At 61.0% G+C, this 14694-nt stretch overlaps 4 protein-coding genes across 4 annotated transcripts; 2 read left to right on the forward strand and 2 right to left on the reverse strand.

Moving 5' to 3' along the window:
- Positions 1-1357: 1357 nt before the first annotated feature.
- On the forward strand, positions 1358-4201 carry THITE_2119005 (uncharacterized protein). The gene is made up of 6 exons (XM_003655312.1): positions 1358-2526; positions 2604-2685; positions 2738-3085; positions 3146-3605; positions 3682-3769; positions 3826-4201. Exons 1-6 carry the CDS (start codon positions 1630-1632, stop codon positions 4087-4089), a joined length of 2139 nt encoding a protein of 712 aa, XP_003655360.1. The 5' UTR covers positions 1358-1629; the 3' UTR covers positions 4090-4201.
- An 848-nt stretch (positions 4202-5049) lies between these two features.
- On the forward strand, positions 5050-6867 carry THITE_2090539 (uncharacterized protein; the record flags this gene model as incomplete). Its single annotated transcript, XM_003655313.1, has 1 exon — positions 5050-6867. The coding sequence occupies one exon, from the start codon at positions 5050-5052 to the stop codon at positions 6865-6867; it is 1818 nt and encodes a 605-aa protein (XP_003655361.1).
- Positions 6868-7310: 443 nt separating this feature from the next.
- On the reverse strand, positions 7311-10775 carry THITE_2119011 (uncharacterized protein). Its single transcript, XM_003655314.1, has one exon. The coding sequence runs from the start codon at positions 10195-10197 to the stop codon at positions 7639-7641; it is 2559 nt and encodes an 852-aa protein (XP_003655362.1). The 5' UTR covers positions 10198-10775; the 3' UTR covers positions 7311-7638.
- Positions 10776-10884: 109 nt separating this feature from the next.
- Positions 10885-13664, reverse strand: THITE_2119012 (uncharacterized protein). Its single transcript, XM_003655315.1, has one exon. The coding sequence runs from the start codon at positions 13531-13533 to the stop codon at positions 11104-11106; it is 2430 nt and encodes an 809-aa protein (XP_003655363.1). The 5' UTR covers positions 13534-13664; the 3' UTR covers positions 10885-11103.
- Between the last annotated feature and the right edge of the window lie 1030 nt (positions 13665-14694).

Below are 14694 nucleotides of genomic sequence, written 5' to 3' on the forward strand. Positions count from 1 at the left end.
AACGGAAAAAGGACCAGGTCAAAGATAAAGTTGGAAGGCGGCCGTCGTGGTGTCACCCTCGATGTATGGCAGATGCCAACCTGGAAGGTACCGACTCCAATACTAGCGTGGTGCGGCAGCCTCATCTCGTCTCATGATGTACGGAACGATAGTTTGGCGAGCGGCACGGCTGATCCCGGATGTTTCTTAAGCGAAACCTGTCTCGCCCACAATACCATTCAACAGTCGAACCATCGTTTTACCTCTATCGCGGTAGCCCCTAGTAATAAAGGCAGTGGCATCCAAAGCCCAAGTCTACCTTGCATATCCTCACCTATATCAAAAACACCCTGTTTGGTCCTGGATGCCAGCACTCAAACAGATAGTGATGTTTTTTTTTCGGGGTTGGTCTCAAGCAGGAAAGCCGCAGGAACATGGATGGGTCGAGAGCAACCCCGCACCGAACAGCGAGGAACCGTGCACAGAAAGGTACCTAACTAACGTGAATGTGAACGAAGGTAAATTAGCAGTAAGTTAGTGCACGCCGTAGTGGCCTAGATGGAATGCCTCGTTGTCGATGCCCAGAAGTGACAGGATGGTTGTGGAGGGGCGATCGACACTGTGCTGGCGGCACTTACAGTGTGGTGACGGGCGGCAACATCTTGCGTGCAGCTGGAGTCCAGTGCCAGTTGCTTCGCAGCGGGCTGCCATGGAAGGCGAAACCCTCGACTTGGCAAGAGCCAGGGGCCCATTGCCGTTCTTAACTCGCCCCGTCGGCACCTACCTAGGTGAGGAAGAATTGTGCAGGTGCTCCAAAATAGGTGGCCAGAAACAATCACAACCTGGAAATCTAGGTACGCATTTGTTTCCGTGCCCTGTACGACCGCCACGTTCCTCGAGTGAAGAACCTCACGTAAGGGACGCGAATCCAAGCGTCTCAGCCCTCGGTCTCAAAGGAGACCGTGGAAACCTGCCCTGGAATTTGGGAACCTGGAAATCGGGGAACGCCTCCTCACTAACGCTGCGCCATTCCCCAAGGCTCCCCACAGCGGGCTCTGCCCCCCACCACCGCACCCACAGCAGGTTGGTCACTACACTCAGGTAGCAGGCCCTCCACACAGACCAGGCACTGTTACGTGCCCTGCCACCGATCACCCAGCGAAAAGACCTGATTCAGGCATCTACGGATACGCATGATTGTGACCTGGTCGTTCGGGTCTAACATCTTGTTCCTTCTTCTTTGCCCCGGAACTTTTCATTATTTTCCAGACGACCGACTCCTCTCGAAGCTGCGGTCCGCATGCCCGAATCCGCCATCTGGGGCTCGTTTGCAACTGCAACTGCCTAAGTGAGGTTGACGGCTGCCGCGCCAGGGCCTGTTTCTGTCACGGGCACAGCGGGCACAACGGGAATCCAATCCACACCCCCGGCGAGATTAACCATTCCCCTGCGACATTCGCTGGCTGCAAGCGTTTAGTTTAACGAGCGTCTGGGTCTCCGCCTCCTCCTACAACGATTACCGTGTCTGCGGCCGTCATTCTTCTCCCTCGCACACACGCACAACTTGCGCACCTGCACACTGTCAACTCCCCGCTCTGCACCATCTGCGTACCCGCGGCTTCCCCGTCGCGGACCCGCGAGAGCAGGACAATGTCGACGCCGACCACCGCAACCGCTACGCTGCCGCACTACAGCCCTCATACTCACCATCTCCGCTACTCGCACCACCCGCACCACCCGCACCACTCGCACCCACACCAGCAGCCGTCGTACCCACAGCCCAACTCGTCATCGTACCGCCCGCCGCACCCAATCCTCCCTCCTGCCTCCCGGCTGGCCTACCCGTCGCCCGGCCACTCGTCTGCCGCGAGCCTCGTCTCGGCAAATGGAGTTGCCGCGGTCGCCGGGGACCACACAACGAGACTAGTTCCGCCCGAGTCCGACCACCGCTACACCGCAATGCCACCGGCCGTGGACGTCCAGGCCCGGCCTCTGGCCGAGCCGCAGCCTCCCCGCAAGAGGAGACGGTCGAGAGAGCCCGACTGGAATGCTTTCTACAAGAACGGCCTGCCCAAGGAAGTCATCGTGATTGACGACACGCCCGAGCCCGAGCGCCCGAGCGGACCGACTGGTTCCTCTCAGACGTTGGTTGGCAGCGGTAGTGCACAACAAACGGCCCCCAACAGCGCGCCCGGCTCGTCCGCAAAGAAGCGGAAACGGGACGACGAGCCGACACCCTATGATCCCGTCCGGCACAGCGCCGCCGTCGGCTCCCACACGCCGAGCAAATCGACGGCAGCGAGCGACCGGACAAACTCGGCCATTCACACCACGGCCGCGACATCGCTCGGCTCGCTCTCGTCCAACGGCCAGTATGAGTACGAGACGCAGGCCGCGCAGAAACGGAAGAGGACGACACGCCAGCAGATCGCCAACGAGGCGAGACGCCGGGAGGCTGCAATAGTCAGCGATGCCCTTGCCCACTACCGGCCGCCTCCCTACCCTCCGAAGAAGGCGCGAGACGTGCACATCAAGGTCATACAGGACGTAAGTAACTCGCTGTTCCCGCCCTTTTTCTTCTTTCTTGAGCAAGTTACCAGGTCGCTGACGCTGCATCTACACAGCCTCCGCACAGCAAGAACGTCCGTGTCGACGATGACGACGGTCACTACATCGTCGTCCCGGATAACGACCTCACAGATCGATGTAAGTACCCACAGCACTGTCCAGGAAACCAGAAATTAACGGGTATCGGCAGATCAAATGATCAAGCTTCTCGGACAGGGCACGTTTGGCAAAGTTGTGCAGGCCAGGGATAAACTATCCAACAAGCTCGTCGCCATCAAGATCATCCGCTCGGTGCAAAAATACCGCGAGGCCAGCAAAATCGAGCTGCGGGTGCTGGAGACGCTCCGGGCCAACGACGAAGAGAACCGGAACCGCTGCATTCACCTTCGGGATTGTTTCGACTACCGCGGGCACATCTGCATCGTCATGGATCTGCTCGGCCAGAGCGTGTTCGACTTCCTCAAGAGCAACAGCTTTGTGCCGTTCCCCAACAGCCAGATCCAGAGCTTTGCCCGCCAGCTCTTCACCAGTGTTGCTTGTAAGTTGTGCTTTTCTCGTTTCGGCCTGTCCCGAGTTGCGTCGCTGACCGCGTCGGCAGTTCTTCACGACCTAAACCTGATACATACCGATCTGAAGCCCGAGAACATCCTGTTGTGCAACAACGAGTACCAAACGTTCACGTACAACCGGAAGATCCCGTCCTCCAGTACCACAAACCCTCGCACGGCCAGTCAACGAAAGGTCCTGTTAGATACGGAGATACGGCTGATTGACTTCGGTTCCGCCACGTTCCAGGACGAGTACCACTCGGCAGTGGTGTCTACGCGCCACTACCGGGCGCCCGAGATCATCTTGGGCCTAGGATGGTCCTTCCCTTGTGATATCTGGAGCATCGGATGCATCTTGGTAGAATTTTTCACCGGCGATGCCCTGTTCCAGACTCACGATAACCTCGAGCATCTGGCCATGATGGAAGCCGTTATTGACGCCAAGATCGACGTCAACCTCGTGCATCAGGTCAACCGGATGACAAGAAACGGCGGCAACCCCGCGTCTAAGTGCGTTTGAGTCTTCCCTCCGCTCCCCTCCTCCCGTCATATCATAAGCCGAGCGAGGCTGCTAACCCGACAGCAGATACTTCAAGCGTCTCAAGTTGGATTATCCTACCCCAGAGACGACTCGAGCATCCCGAAGATTTGTCAAGGCAATGAAGAGGCTTCCAGTGCGTGTCTCGAGGCCCCGCCGCAATTAGCACCGAGTTGCTGACAGCTGTGCTAGGAAATTGTCCCTCCAACCACGAAGTTCCTGGCACAGTTCCTGGATCTTCTCCAAAAAATCTTCGTCTACGACCCTGCACAGCGCATCACGGCGAAGCAGGCACTGCAACATCCGTGGTTTCGCGAAGTCGCACATCCCGATGACGGGACTGAAGCGGCGCGGATCCGTGCAGAGAAACTGAGGGCCCGGGAGCGGGAGCGGGAGCTGGGGCTGTCTGCGGCCAGCCATGGGCCCGTTGTGGAGGAGCGGGCGATGCGAAGGTGATGACGGCCATCTAGCCCCAAAGAGAAGGGGCCATCGGACGTTGGGTTTCTGGGACGCGGTATACGTCCTCTTGCAAACGGAGGACAGGAAGCACAGTCACGAACTTATGGCACCGGTCTCTGTATCTTGCTTGCGGAGCGGCACACTTGAAAAGCGGAGGAAGAAGGGCAACCGAGGCGTCGCTATCTATCACATTGTCCATCACGTTATTCTGGGAGAGGCATCATCGCATAATGAACTGGGTGGCTGATGGGGGTGGATTTGGTTTCATAGAGAAAAGAAATGCGGCTGTCATAGCTGGATTTCGAACGAGCAAGCAAGTGGGGGTTTTGGAGCTGACATGGGCGTGATGTTCCAAACGATGAACGATAGCTGGCGTTTCCCTTTCCGACTCGGCATGACCGTTGGACACTCGACGAATCCGCGATGGCAGCCAGGCATTGGTCGCGGGAATAACCAGCCCGCCCTGAGCTCCAGAACTACGTGGTGGGTTGAATCTGGTCAGTATGCCCCTTTCCCGACAGGATTTCTTTGTTGCTAACCTGGGCCGAGGCTGACTAGCACTTACACACAGGCACTTACACACAGGGGCTTTGTTTACAGCTCCTCCCAGCTTCTCAACCTCCGAGCGGTGTTCGTCCGCTGCTCCTTTGTGCCGACGACTGTTCCATGGCCGATCAACATCCATAATCCCATTTCTCACATCCACAGGATTGACTAGAACACCCTCTTTGAGCTTAGACAAGGGTAGAAATGGTAGGTATGGGAGCGATTGATCTTTGTATCAAGGACGATATATACGACGCCCACGCCTCAAGCTGCTGTCGTTTGGAAGGAAAACAGCAACTCCCTACGGAAGGAAACGAACGGGTTCACTCAAGCGGCGGCGGCTTCTGGCATCTGATAAGTCTATCTAACCTCAGGCTCGACACGGGAAGGGTAACTACAAACATGCCCACCATGGCTCCCGTCTCTAAATCCGCTGACGCAGAGGCAGACCTGCTCGCCGCGCTCGACCGGCCGGCCCTCCTCGAGCTGGCCGCGCTCCTCCGCCTCGATCCTTCCGCCCTGTCCTCCCCCAATGCGACGGCCGTCCTGCCCCAAGCCTGGCTGGACGCCCAACGGTCCGCTATCAACAGCAGGACCTTTCCAAAGGAGTTGCTGGCGCCGTCGCACAGCAGCAGCAGCAAGGGCAGCAGTACCAGCGGCAGCATCACCCGCGCTCTCACTCACCTCTTGCGCCCGGGCGCCGCCGAGACCGCCAACAAAACCCCCCAACCCCCCACCGTTCTCTGCCCATCCCACGCCGGCCTCGACCCGGCCCTGATCCACCACGTGCTCGCCCTCCTGCAGACCGAGGTCTCGGTCCGCACCGACATCCTGCGCGCCTACGTCCGGCGCGTCCGCCTGCCCGCCTCCGACCCTCACCTCGCCCGCCTCCGCGAGCTCGCGTCCACCCTCACGGGCCTCGCGACGCTGTGGCTCGCGCCGGCAGAGTTTGAGGCGCACTACGGCCGCGGCGTCGCCGCGCACCACCGCTTCGAGCGCGTGCGGCCGCCGCTAGGCGGCAGCGGCAGCGGTAGCGGCGGGTGCGCCGCGTGCGTGCTGGCCGTCGTGGGCGGGCGGCGCGAGGCGCTCGTGGCGCTGCGGGCGAACGCGCTGGGGCGGGCGAAGGGGCGGGTGCCGCGGTTGGCTGCGATGGTGGAGGCGTGGATCGCTGTGTTTTTGCCGCCGTATTCTTCGTTGTCGTCGGGGTTGGGTTTCCAGCGGGGCGGGGGTGGGTTGGCCGTCGTGGAGGATATGAAGGGGGAGAGCGAGGTGTTGGCCGGCGAGGTCAGGGGGGTGAGGGAGTTGATGCACCAGAGGAAGGTGGAGCGGAGGCAGAGGAAGGGGGAGAGCAAGAAGGATGGGGAGGAGGAGGGGAGGAGCAGGCATCGCGGTGGGTTGCCCCGCGGGACGAAGGTGGTGGATGGCATGCCGCTGCCGAACGTTAAGTTTGATGTGCGCGTTGACCGGCATGGCCAGGACGCAAGCAGCAGCAAGGACTACCCCGTCGGCGGCGCGGACGGGGCCGAGGACAAGGACCCCATTGCGTCGCTCATCAACGAATACGCCAACCACCGGATCTCGACCTCCCGCACTGACCATAACAACAACGACAACTACGCACCCCCCGCAGCAGCCGGATCAATCTGGTCCTCCTCCATCTCCTCCTCCTCCTCCTACTCGTCGTCCCTACCCTCTCGCGCAACCGACACCAAATCCGTCCTCGACTCAACGGGCACTTTCATCCCCGGGCGCACGTACTGGCCTCGCAGCCGCAACATCACCGCCACCGCCGCCGCCGCCGCCTCTATTTCCGCCAAAAACCCCTTTACCGCCACAGCCGAGAGCGTGTACGACGACAATGACGACGGCGCAAGCGCCTCCTACCGCAGCACCTACCGCGCCGCCTCCCCGCCGCGGCACACCCGCACCCGCTCCCGCACCCAGGGCACCGGGCGCCGCCGTGCCGCCGGCACGGGTTCTGCTGCTGGTCCGGCAGGAGGAGGTGGTGGCGGCGGCGCCGCGAGTGACGACAACAACGAGACGGTGCGTATCTTCCTCGACCGCGACCTGGCTCAGGCTCGGGCGCAAGCTCAGGCTCAGGCGCGGGCTCAGGCTCAAAATCAGGCGCAGGCTCAGGATCAGGCTGCCTCGCGGCGACAGGCGGCGGGGCGAAGGCAGACGCGGCAGTCAGTGGACACGAACTGGGGGGATTTTTACCGCGGTGCGTGAAGAGGGAAGGCAGGTGAGTTGTCTATCCTATCCTGTTGTCCCGATCACTCGCTCTCCTTTTCCTTTCGGCCCCTCTCTCTTTCCTGACTTGACTGTGTATCCATCATCATTCTGAGAGGAGGAGCACTTCACACTTCTTGGGGAAATTTGGGAGTGATCAAGGTGGGTTTGGGCCCTTTCCGGCGGCAGGCAGCAGCCGGGTGTGTTTTGCGTCTCAAGGATCCGTTCTCCTCCTCCTTAGGATCCTTGCTTTAGGATGATTCAGAGAGAAAAGCCCATTCCTGTTTCCTCACCTGTATGGAGCCCATCTAGAGAACTATTTAACCCACCCATAAAAATGGAAATCACCCCCAGATAGACTATCAATCACTTTGACCTACCCAACATCGAAGTTTACATTGCGTGACCTTGCGATATCCGCATTTCATGATGTGGGCGTATATGATGCTATTGTGATGACCCCCCGATGTGAACGCTTGAGTCAGAACAGCTGCAATCAGCTGGGCAGAGCAATGGGAGCAAAAAAGATGACCAGATCTTGATGCATACACGCCACGCCTACCACAACCTGCACATGGGAAATGAAAGAGGAAAGTATTCCCGCGGGAACTAGGTCAGCCTCGCCGGGGCCGACCAAACCATCTATATCATCTATCTACCCGGCCATGCACTATCCAACCGCCGCCCATCCATAATGCGTCACGACACGACACGACCTATGGTCCTATGGCACATGTTATATATATAGTACACCCAACTCACGCATGTATATCACTCCTCATCCTCCTCCTCTTGCTTCTCCCCTTCCTGCAGCAGCTCCCTCAGCGCCGGCAGGAACGCCTTAGCCTGCTTGAACTCGCCCAGCTTGAGCCGCATCATATCGAACGCGAACAGCACGTCGACGTCGCGGCTCTCCTTCTCCTCCTCCGTCCCCAGCGCCGCCTCGTTGATGACGGGCAGCTTGGGATACCGCTGCGAGAAGTGGGTCAGCAGGATCCGCCGCGCCCGCATCTGCCGCCCGACATCCAGCGCCTCGGAGAGGGTCGAGTGCTTCTTGGCCAGCGCGTCGCCGCCGAGCTCGTCCTCGAAGGTGCACTCGTGCAGCAGCAGGTGCGCGCCGCGGCCGAGCTCGGCGAACGTCGCCGACGGCCGGCAATCGCCCGAGTAGGCGATCTTCAGGCCGGTGTCTGGGAAGGTGAGGACCACCGCCGTGGCCTCGTAGCAGTGGTTTACGAAGCAGGCCTCGATGCGGGGAAGGCCGAGCGCCTCTGGGTCGACGCCGTCGGGGAAGGACGTCTTGGTCAGGGTGCCCGGCATCGGGCGGCCGCTGGTGCTGCGGAGGGTGACGTGCAGCAGACGCTCCCCGCTGAGGTGCTGGACCGACTGGACTTCGCGCACAAAGTCCTGGTACTTGGGCGTGGCGATGATGGCCAGCTTGCGGTCGGCAGGGAGCGAAAGCTGGCGCCAGCGGGCGATGACGCTGACGGTGCCGAGGTGGTGGTCGGCGTGCAGGTGGCTGATGTAGATAGCGCGGAGGTCTTTGAGGACTTCGTCGGCGCCCTCGTAGCCGAAGCAACGGCGGAGCTGGCCGAGCGTGTTCTCGCCGCAGTCGAGAATGTAGCTGCCCCAGCCGGGGACTCGGATGAGAGTAGCCGATACGTTGCGGTACTTGGAGGGCATGGCTGAGCCCGTGCCGAGTGGGACAATCTCCGTCTCCGGACTGGGCAGGTCATGCTGCGACTTTTCAACCTCGGTCAGGAAGGACGGGGCCGCTATGGCGTTGCGTGCGGCGCTTGCACGCTCCAAAGCCTGCGGAGCGTACGTCATCAGCTCCCAGATCGGCCTTTTCGTATCCATTACAGGGACGACTCCGTCAGTGATGAACGTCGCCCTCGGAGCAAGCTGGTATTGTAACCCTGGTCGGCCGACTTCGGCGATGAGTTCCAGTTCCTTGTCGAGGTCCGATCGTGGTTTGGTGTCAAACACAGGGAGGGGAAATCTCTGCGGGTCAATGCCGTTCATCTTGATGAGCTGAGACGTAGGGGATTCTAGGCCCGGCACATTGGGGCACATGGCGCTACCGAGGATGATGTGCTTGATGGACGCGTGCGTTTTCATGAACTGCTGCACGCGATCATCGTTGGACACGGTGATGTCGTCGGAGAGAATCCAGTACATGGTGTCGATGCCCTTCATGATTTCCGGATTCGACCACTCGTGGCGCTGGAGCAACGGGTCGATCAGGTCTGGAAACGGAATGTCCAGAATGGCGAAGCCACGACCGTCAATCTGAGCCCCCATAACCATGTCTGGAGTGACGATGGTCCCGTCCGCCCCGGGCACGCTCTGCCCCATTGTGAGGCGCTTGAAGTCGGTTTTGACGACGCCCAGCTTGGTGGCAGCCTCGACATTGAACTTGCCGCGCCGCGGATGGCATTTGACGATGTAGCACATGGACCGCTGCGCCGGCGATGTGGGCGGCAGCCGCTCTATTTTCGCTGCCGGCCAGGGTAGCCGCACCAGAACGTTGATATCGGGGCAGGAGGAAGAGGAGGGGTCGGGCCCGTCGTAGGGCTCAATGTGGCCCTGGTCGTTTCTGATAAAGATTTTGGCGGGCAGCTGGACGTCCTTGAGCTTCATCTCGCGCAGCGTATCCAGATTCCACTTGGAGCAGAACATGTCCTTGACGACGGCCTCCCTGATTCTCTGGTCAGCCTCCTCCTCGGCGAGGTCCTGCTCCGGCTCAGCCTCCGCATCGGACGCAGGGCCCAACTTCCGCTTCTTCGGAGAGTGAGGCTCGGACGCGCTAGGTTTCAACGGTGTCACCGATACCGGGATCGACCAGACGCGAATGTTTTCGTCCTCGTAGTCTGGCTCCGCTTTGCTCTCGTCGGACCGGGGATCATGGCGCAGTTCTCTGGGATGGACAGGGAGGGCCTTGCGGAGGATGAAGCGACGGGCGGTGGCTAGCATGTGCACCAAGTTCTTGCCACCGTGGATGTTGAGCTGCGCAGGGACGGACTTGGTGTCCTGCTTGCCCCGGCTGCGCAGCTTCGCGTTGACCTGTTCGAGGTCGGCGGCCGACGCAGCCTTGAGGTCGGCGAGTGTAAGGAACACGCCGAGCAAGCCGCCGGTGGCCTGCCAGTCGATGGCGCCGGAGAGGAAGATGTCGCGGATCTTTGCGAGAGAGACCTTGCGCTGCACCATGGTCCGCTGCGTGCCCTCGGCGATGCGGCCAAAGAGGTAGCGCCGGTTGTCGAAGTGCAGCATGAGACAGGCCCCCGGCGTGTCGGCCGAGGGCACGCTCACGATCTGCACGTATGCCAACATGCCTGCCGCGGGACGGAGGACGGTGATGGCGGGGCTTTGGCTTTCGACTGCGGGCAAAAGAATGAAGCGAGGTACTCCCGTGCGCCTGGGGAACCCGCCCTGCTTGACAGGCCAGGCGGTGACGTCGGGGAAGAGTGACCTCGGAACGGTGGGCGGCGGGCGACGACGCGGCACGCGGACGAGCGGTGATGGTCTAGCGGCACCTTGCCCTCGTGCTAGGAAGCGAAATCCTCGGGCAAATCGGAGTTGCAGTTGCAGGTGCAGTTGCTGTTGCTGTTGGTGGGAGAACGTGGGCAGCGGCGGCTGCTTGAGTGTGAGCGAGAACCGCACACGCTGTGCTGCTGCTCCTGCTGCTGATGCTGCCGCCGCAGAGCCAGGCATCTAGGGTCCAAGTCCTCCACACGCCGCTTTCCTGGCTGTTCGTCCGCCAAAAACCCGTGGCGTCATAGGGCCTGGCGGCGTGGGAAAGACCAAATGGGAACACTGAGCGGGCTTGACCGGTGTGACTCAACTGCGACCTCCGTGGTGGCAGGCGTGTTGTTGGAAGGCACGTCCTCCCATTTTCCATTCTGCACGCCGAATAGCGAGTCAAGGTCTGGGTCGGTTGCCGGATGTGGCAAGCGGTGTCAAGGTCACCAGTGGGAGGTGGATACCTATTGAAGGGTTAGGGTCAGACTGGTTGTTGTCTGCAAAAGTCAGGTATTGCCCTTCTCACTCCTTTTTCACTTTCCGCCCATGTAACAGATGGAAATTTCCTTCTATAACGGCCCATGCTGTCTATAATGGAGGTATCCATGCAGCAGTACAATCATTACCCGTATGTAAAGTGTGGGCGTTACCCGCCAGTTGCATATTCGTCCACCCGCTTCGTTCGAGCCCCCGAGTATCCCTACACAGTACTCGGTTCTACCTGTATACCCTATCTCCGTTATTCCTATTCTGACCTCCTCCCTCCTCCATGTCCCTCAGCGCCTCCCTGACGATCCCCTCCGCCTCAGCCACCACATCGTCTCCGCGCCGCCAGGTGTACAGCTTGACGCCGCGCGCATCCAGGATCTCGTGCGCCCGCGCCAGCCGCCGCAGCCACAAGTCCACTTTCTTGTTGGCTGCTGCCGTGGCTGCCGGGCCATTGCTCGCCGGCGGCGTCGCCGTGGCTACTCTTCTGGCAGGGTAGTATGTGCTAGCCGTGGCCGGGAGCGGCTCTGTTTCGGCAATGTCCGCATTGCCATTGTCGCTGCCGCTCCGCTGTCGCTCTTGCTGTAGCTGTTGCTGCAAGTGCTGCTGCGGTGACGCCAGCGGGACAGTGCCACGGCGCCGCGGAGGTGGAGGTGGATGAGGGACAGGCCTGGAACTGCTTGAGGGCGTGCTTCGTGACGTGTCTGGCTGGGAGACTGCGCCGTGGCTGGTTTCGGACAGCGAGGGAGAAGATGCTTTTTGACTATGGATGGTGCCAACGTCCGAGGGGAAGCTCCGCAACGCAGGAGGCTTGGTCGGACGAGGTGGTGGTGGCTTGCGTGGCATGCCGGCCGTGTCGGTTTTCGGGCCGTCCTCATTGCTCTGAACGGGACTGGCCGGCGCAGATCCGCCATCCAAGTCTATAAGCGTTCCCATTCTGGGTCCCCTTGGAGGCGGAGGCGGAGGCGGAGCTATAACCCGAGGAGGGAGCTGCGGCCTCTTATCGGGCTCATCACCGGACTGTGGGTTCTCTAACCTGGCCCTGGCGCTCTCCTGTCTGCTGCGTTGTCCTGAGTCGACGCTGAAAGATGTGTCGAAGAACCCTGTCGGGTCAGGCGTAGTGACGTCGCGTATGAAGACGGCCAGAATCCGCCCGGGATTGGCCAGTACGAGGTCGGTGTACACCTCCAGATCCGCCTCGCCGCTGTCGCCAACGAGCAGGAACTTCCTCTGCGGAAAATCCCGGATGATGGCCTCCAGCGTTCCCTTCTTTCTTTCCGCCACCGGCTCGAAGATGCCCTGTAGCATGCCGCTGTACTGCTTCAGATGTACCGATCCTTGAGGCAGGCCGGCCGTCCGGAAAAACGTGGCTAGGACGGGGAACAGTTGCCACGGGCTGTTGGAACAGAAATGCAACTTGACGCCCATCGCGTCCATCCTGCGGTACCACTCCTTGACACCGTCGACGGTGAGGTCGGCCAGGTCGCGCACAAACGTGTTCCTGAAGATCTCGCGGGCGCCCATCCAAATATTTGACCGCTTGATAGTGTCGTCAATGTCGCTGATGAGACTGACGCCCCTGGACTCGATGACCTCGACCGGCCTGGTGGTCGAGATGTTCTCGTTGGCCAGCACCCGTACCTCTGTCGGCACGAAGTCGAGAGCGACACGAGCGCTGAAGTGGCCCGAGTCATCCGTGACGACTGTGTGAGACCGTGACTGCTCGTCGTTGTAGAAGAAGAGGGTGATGGGGAGCTGCGACAAGGGCGTGGTCATGAACGGTCCCAGGCGCGCCATGAGATTCGCGTTGGCGACGGCGAGCTCTGCGTCGGTCATGTCTGACTGTGACATGGAGGGCGTCCTGCCGGACAAGGTCGGCGACGGCGGCGGTGAAACGGGGCTATGCTCACCCGCCTTGGCGCCGTTCGGAGACTCGCTGTAGCCTCCTCGCGTGGCCACCTCTTTCTCGTCTTGCCCTCGCTTCTCGATTTCCCGGGCCTCGCGCGCAATCCTCTGCTCCTCCCTAATCTCCTCGTACCGCTCATGCGAGCTTGCCACCGTTTCCGTCTGGGCTGTCGTCGGCGCCGGAATCCCACTAAGCTTCCTTGCGAGACCAAGCAGCATGCGATTACGCCGCGTCATCGGCCCCTTGCTCGGCATGTAGATCCATCCCCTGACGTCGACGTCCACGATCGCCTTCTCGTCCTCAACACGCGCCCACTCCTGCCTCCAGTACTCCTCCTCGGTCATGCCCATCTGCGCAGCACCGGCCACCTGGAATGACTGGCCCGGCGGGAACCTGCCCGCGGGCCCAGCACCCCTTACATGCCTCTTCGCGTATGTTGGGAAGAGCACCATCTGCTCCGCTCCTTTCGTGACGATTTCCACCAGTGGAAAAGCCTCGGGGATTGAGACCTGCGATTCCGCCCCTCCAACTCCTCGACTCCGCGAGTTGTTATACTGCTCTCTCAGCTCGCTCGCGGCCGCCATGCCGGCTCGGTAAACACTCCCCGCCACGGCCGCCAGCTTCCTGCGCCTGGCCCCGCGCTCCGGAGCAGCAGCAGCAGCAGCAGCAGCCTGCGACGGCGGCGGGGTGCCGTCTCTCGACCCGGTCCCGTACGCCCCGTATCCATACCCATGCCCATGCCCGTACTGCGCCATCTTCTGTCCTTCCTGTAGCGCTAGTCCGTGCGCCCGTCCGCGACCCGGTCCGGGACCGTCAGCCAAGCCCTGCCCGCCACCGTTCCCACCGGCATCCCCACCGCACAACCACCGCTCGCGCTGCCGCCGGCGCTGCTGCGACAGCAGCAGGAGGCGCTGGCGCTGGCGGCGCGCGGCGAGCAGCAGCCGGTAGACGCGGGCCTGCAGGCCGAGCCTGTAGCGCGGGAGGACGTCGAGGCGCAGGCGCAGCAGCCGGTCGCGGTAGCGGTCGCGGAGGGCGCGGAGGAGCCGGGAGAGCGGGGAGGAGGATGAGTTGACTTGGTGGCGGGATCGCGCGGGAGGGTAAGGCTGAGGCGGGCGCGGGGAGGGCGGCAGAGGTTGGTGCTGGGGGAGGCGCTTGAAGCGGGCGCGGGAGACGAGCGGTGGGGGTTTGAAGGGAGCCAGGGTTGGTTTCGTTTTCGGCTTGCTTGTTGGTCGAGGTTGAGGTTAAGGTTGAGCTTACGGTGCAGGTGTTCGGGTGGGATCGAGGCTTGTTTGTGGGTGTTATCAGGCGAGGCAAAGCAAAGCAAGGCAGGCCAGCCGGGTTGCGGATGGCGGATGTCTCTTCGGGCTCAATTGCTGCGCGACTGAGCGGTTGAGATGCGGAATGTCAAGCGGGTCTGGAGCGATAACCAGGGTTCGTTCTCGACTCAGGTGGGGCTGGATCTTAAAGAGGTCCCGCCAAGACTAATTTCGGCCAATTGTCGGCAATGTTTTTACAGCGTCAGTACCCCGCCAAGACCGCCAAGGGGTTTGCACTATCGCCACGGGTTAGCCACGGGTTAGTTCGCCAGGGGTACGGGGGGCGGCGTCAGCCCCCCGCTGGTTAGGGTTCGGGTTAATGGTTAGGATTCGGGTTAAGGTTAGGGTACGGGTTAACTTCGTTTCCTTTTTTTTCGATTTGGTTGAGGTTTCGCGAAGTTGTTGCTACGAGTCTTTGCAATTCTTCGTTGTTGATGTTGCTCGAAGTCGTGGCGACCCCGCTCACCCCGTGGCGATTTGTAAATACTTGTAAGCGGTAGGTTCCGAAATTAGTCTTGGCGGGACCTCTTTAAGGATAACCCAGGTGGGTGCAGCAGTGCTCCAACTCGGGTAGCAATGCTTGGCGCTGACGTCTCGAGG

Source organism: Thermothielavioides terrestris, chromosome 4, assembly GCF_000226115.1.
Source record: "Thermothielavioides terrestris NRRL 8126 chromosome 4, complete sequence".
Classification (NCBI taxonomy): Eukaryota; Fungi; Ascomycota; class Sordariomycetes; order Sordariales; family Chaetomiaceae; genus Thermothielavioides; species Thermothielavioides terrestris.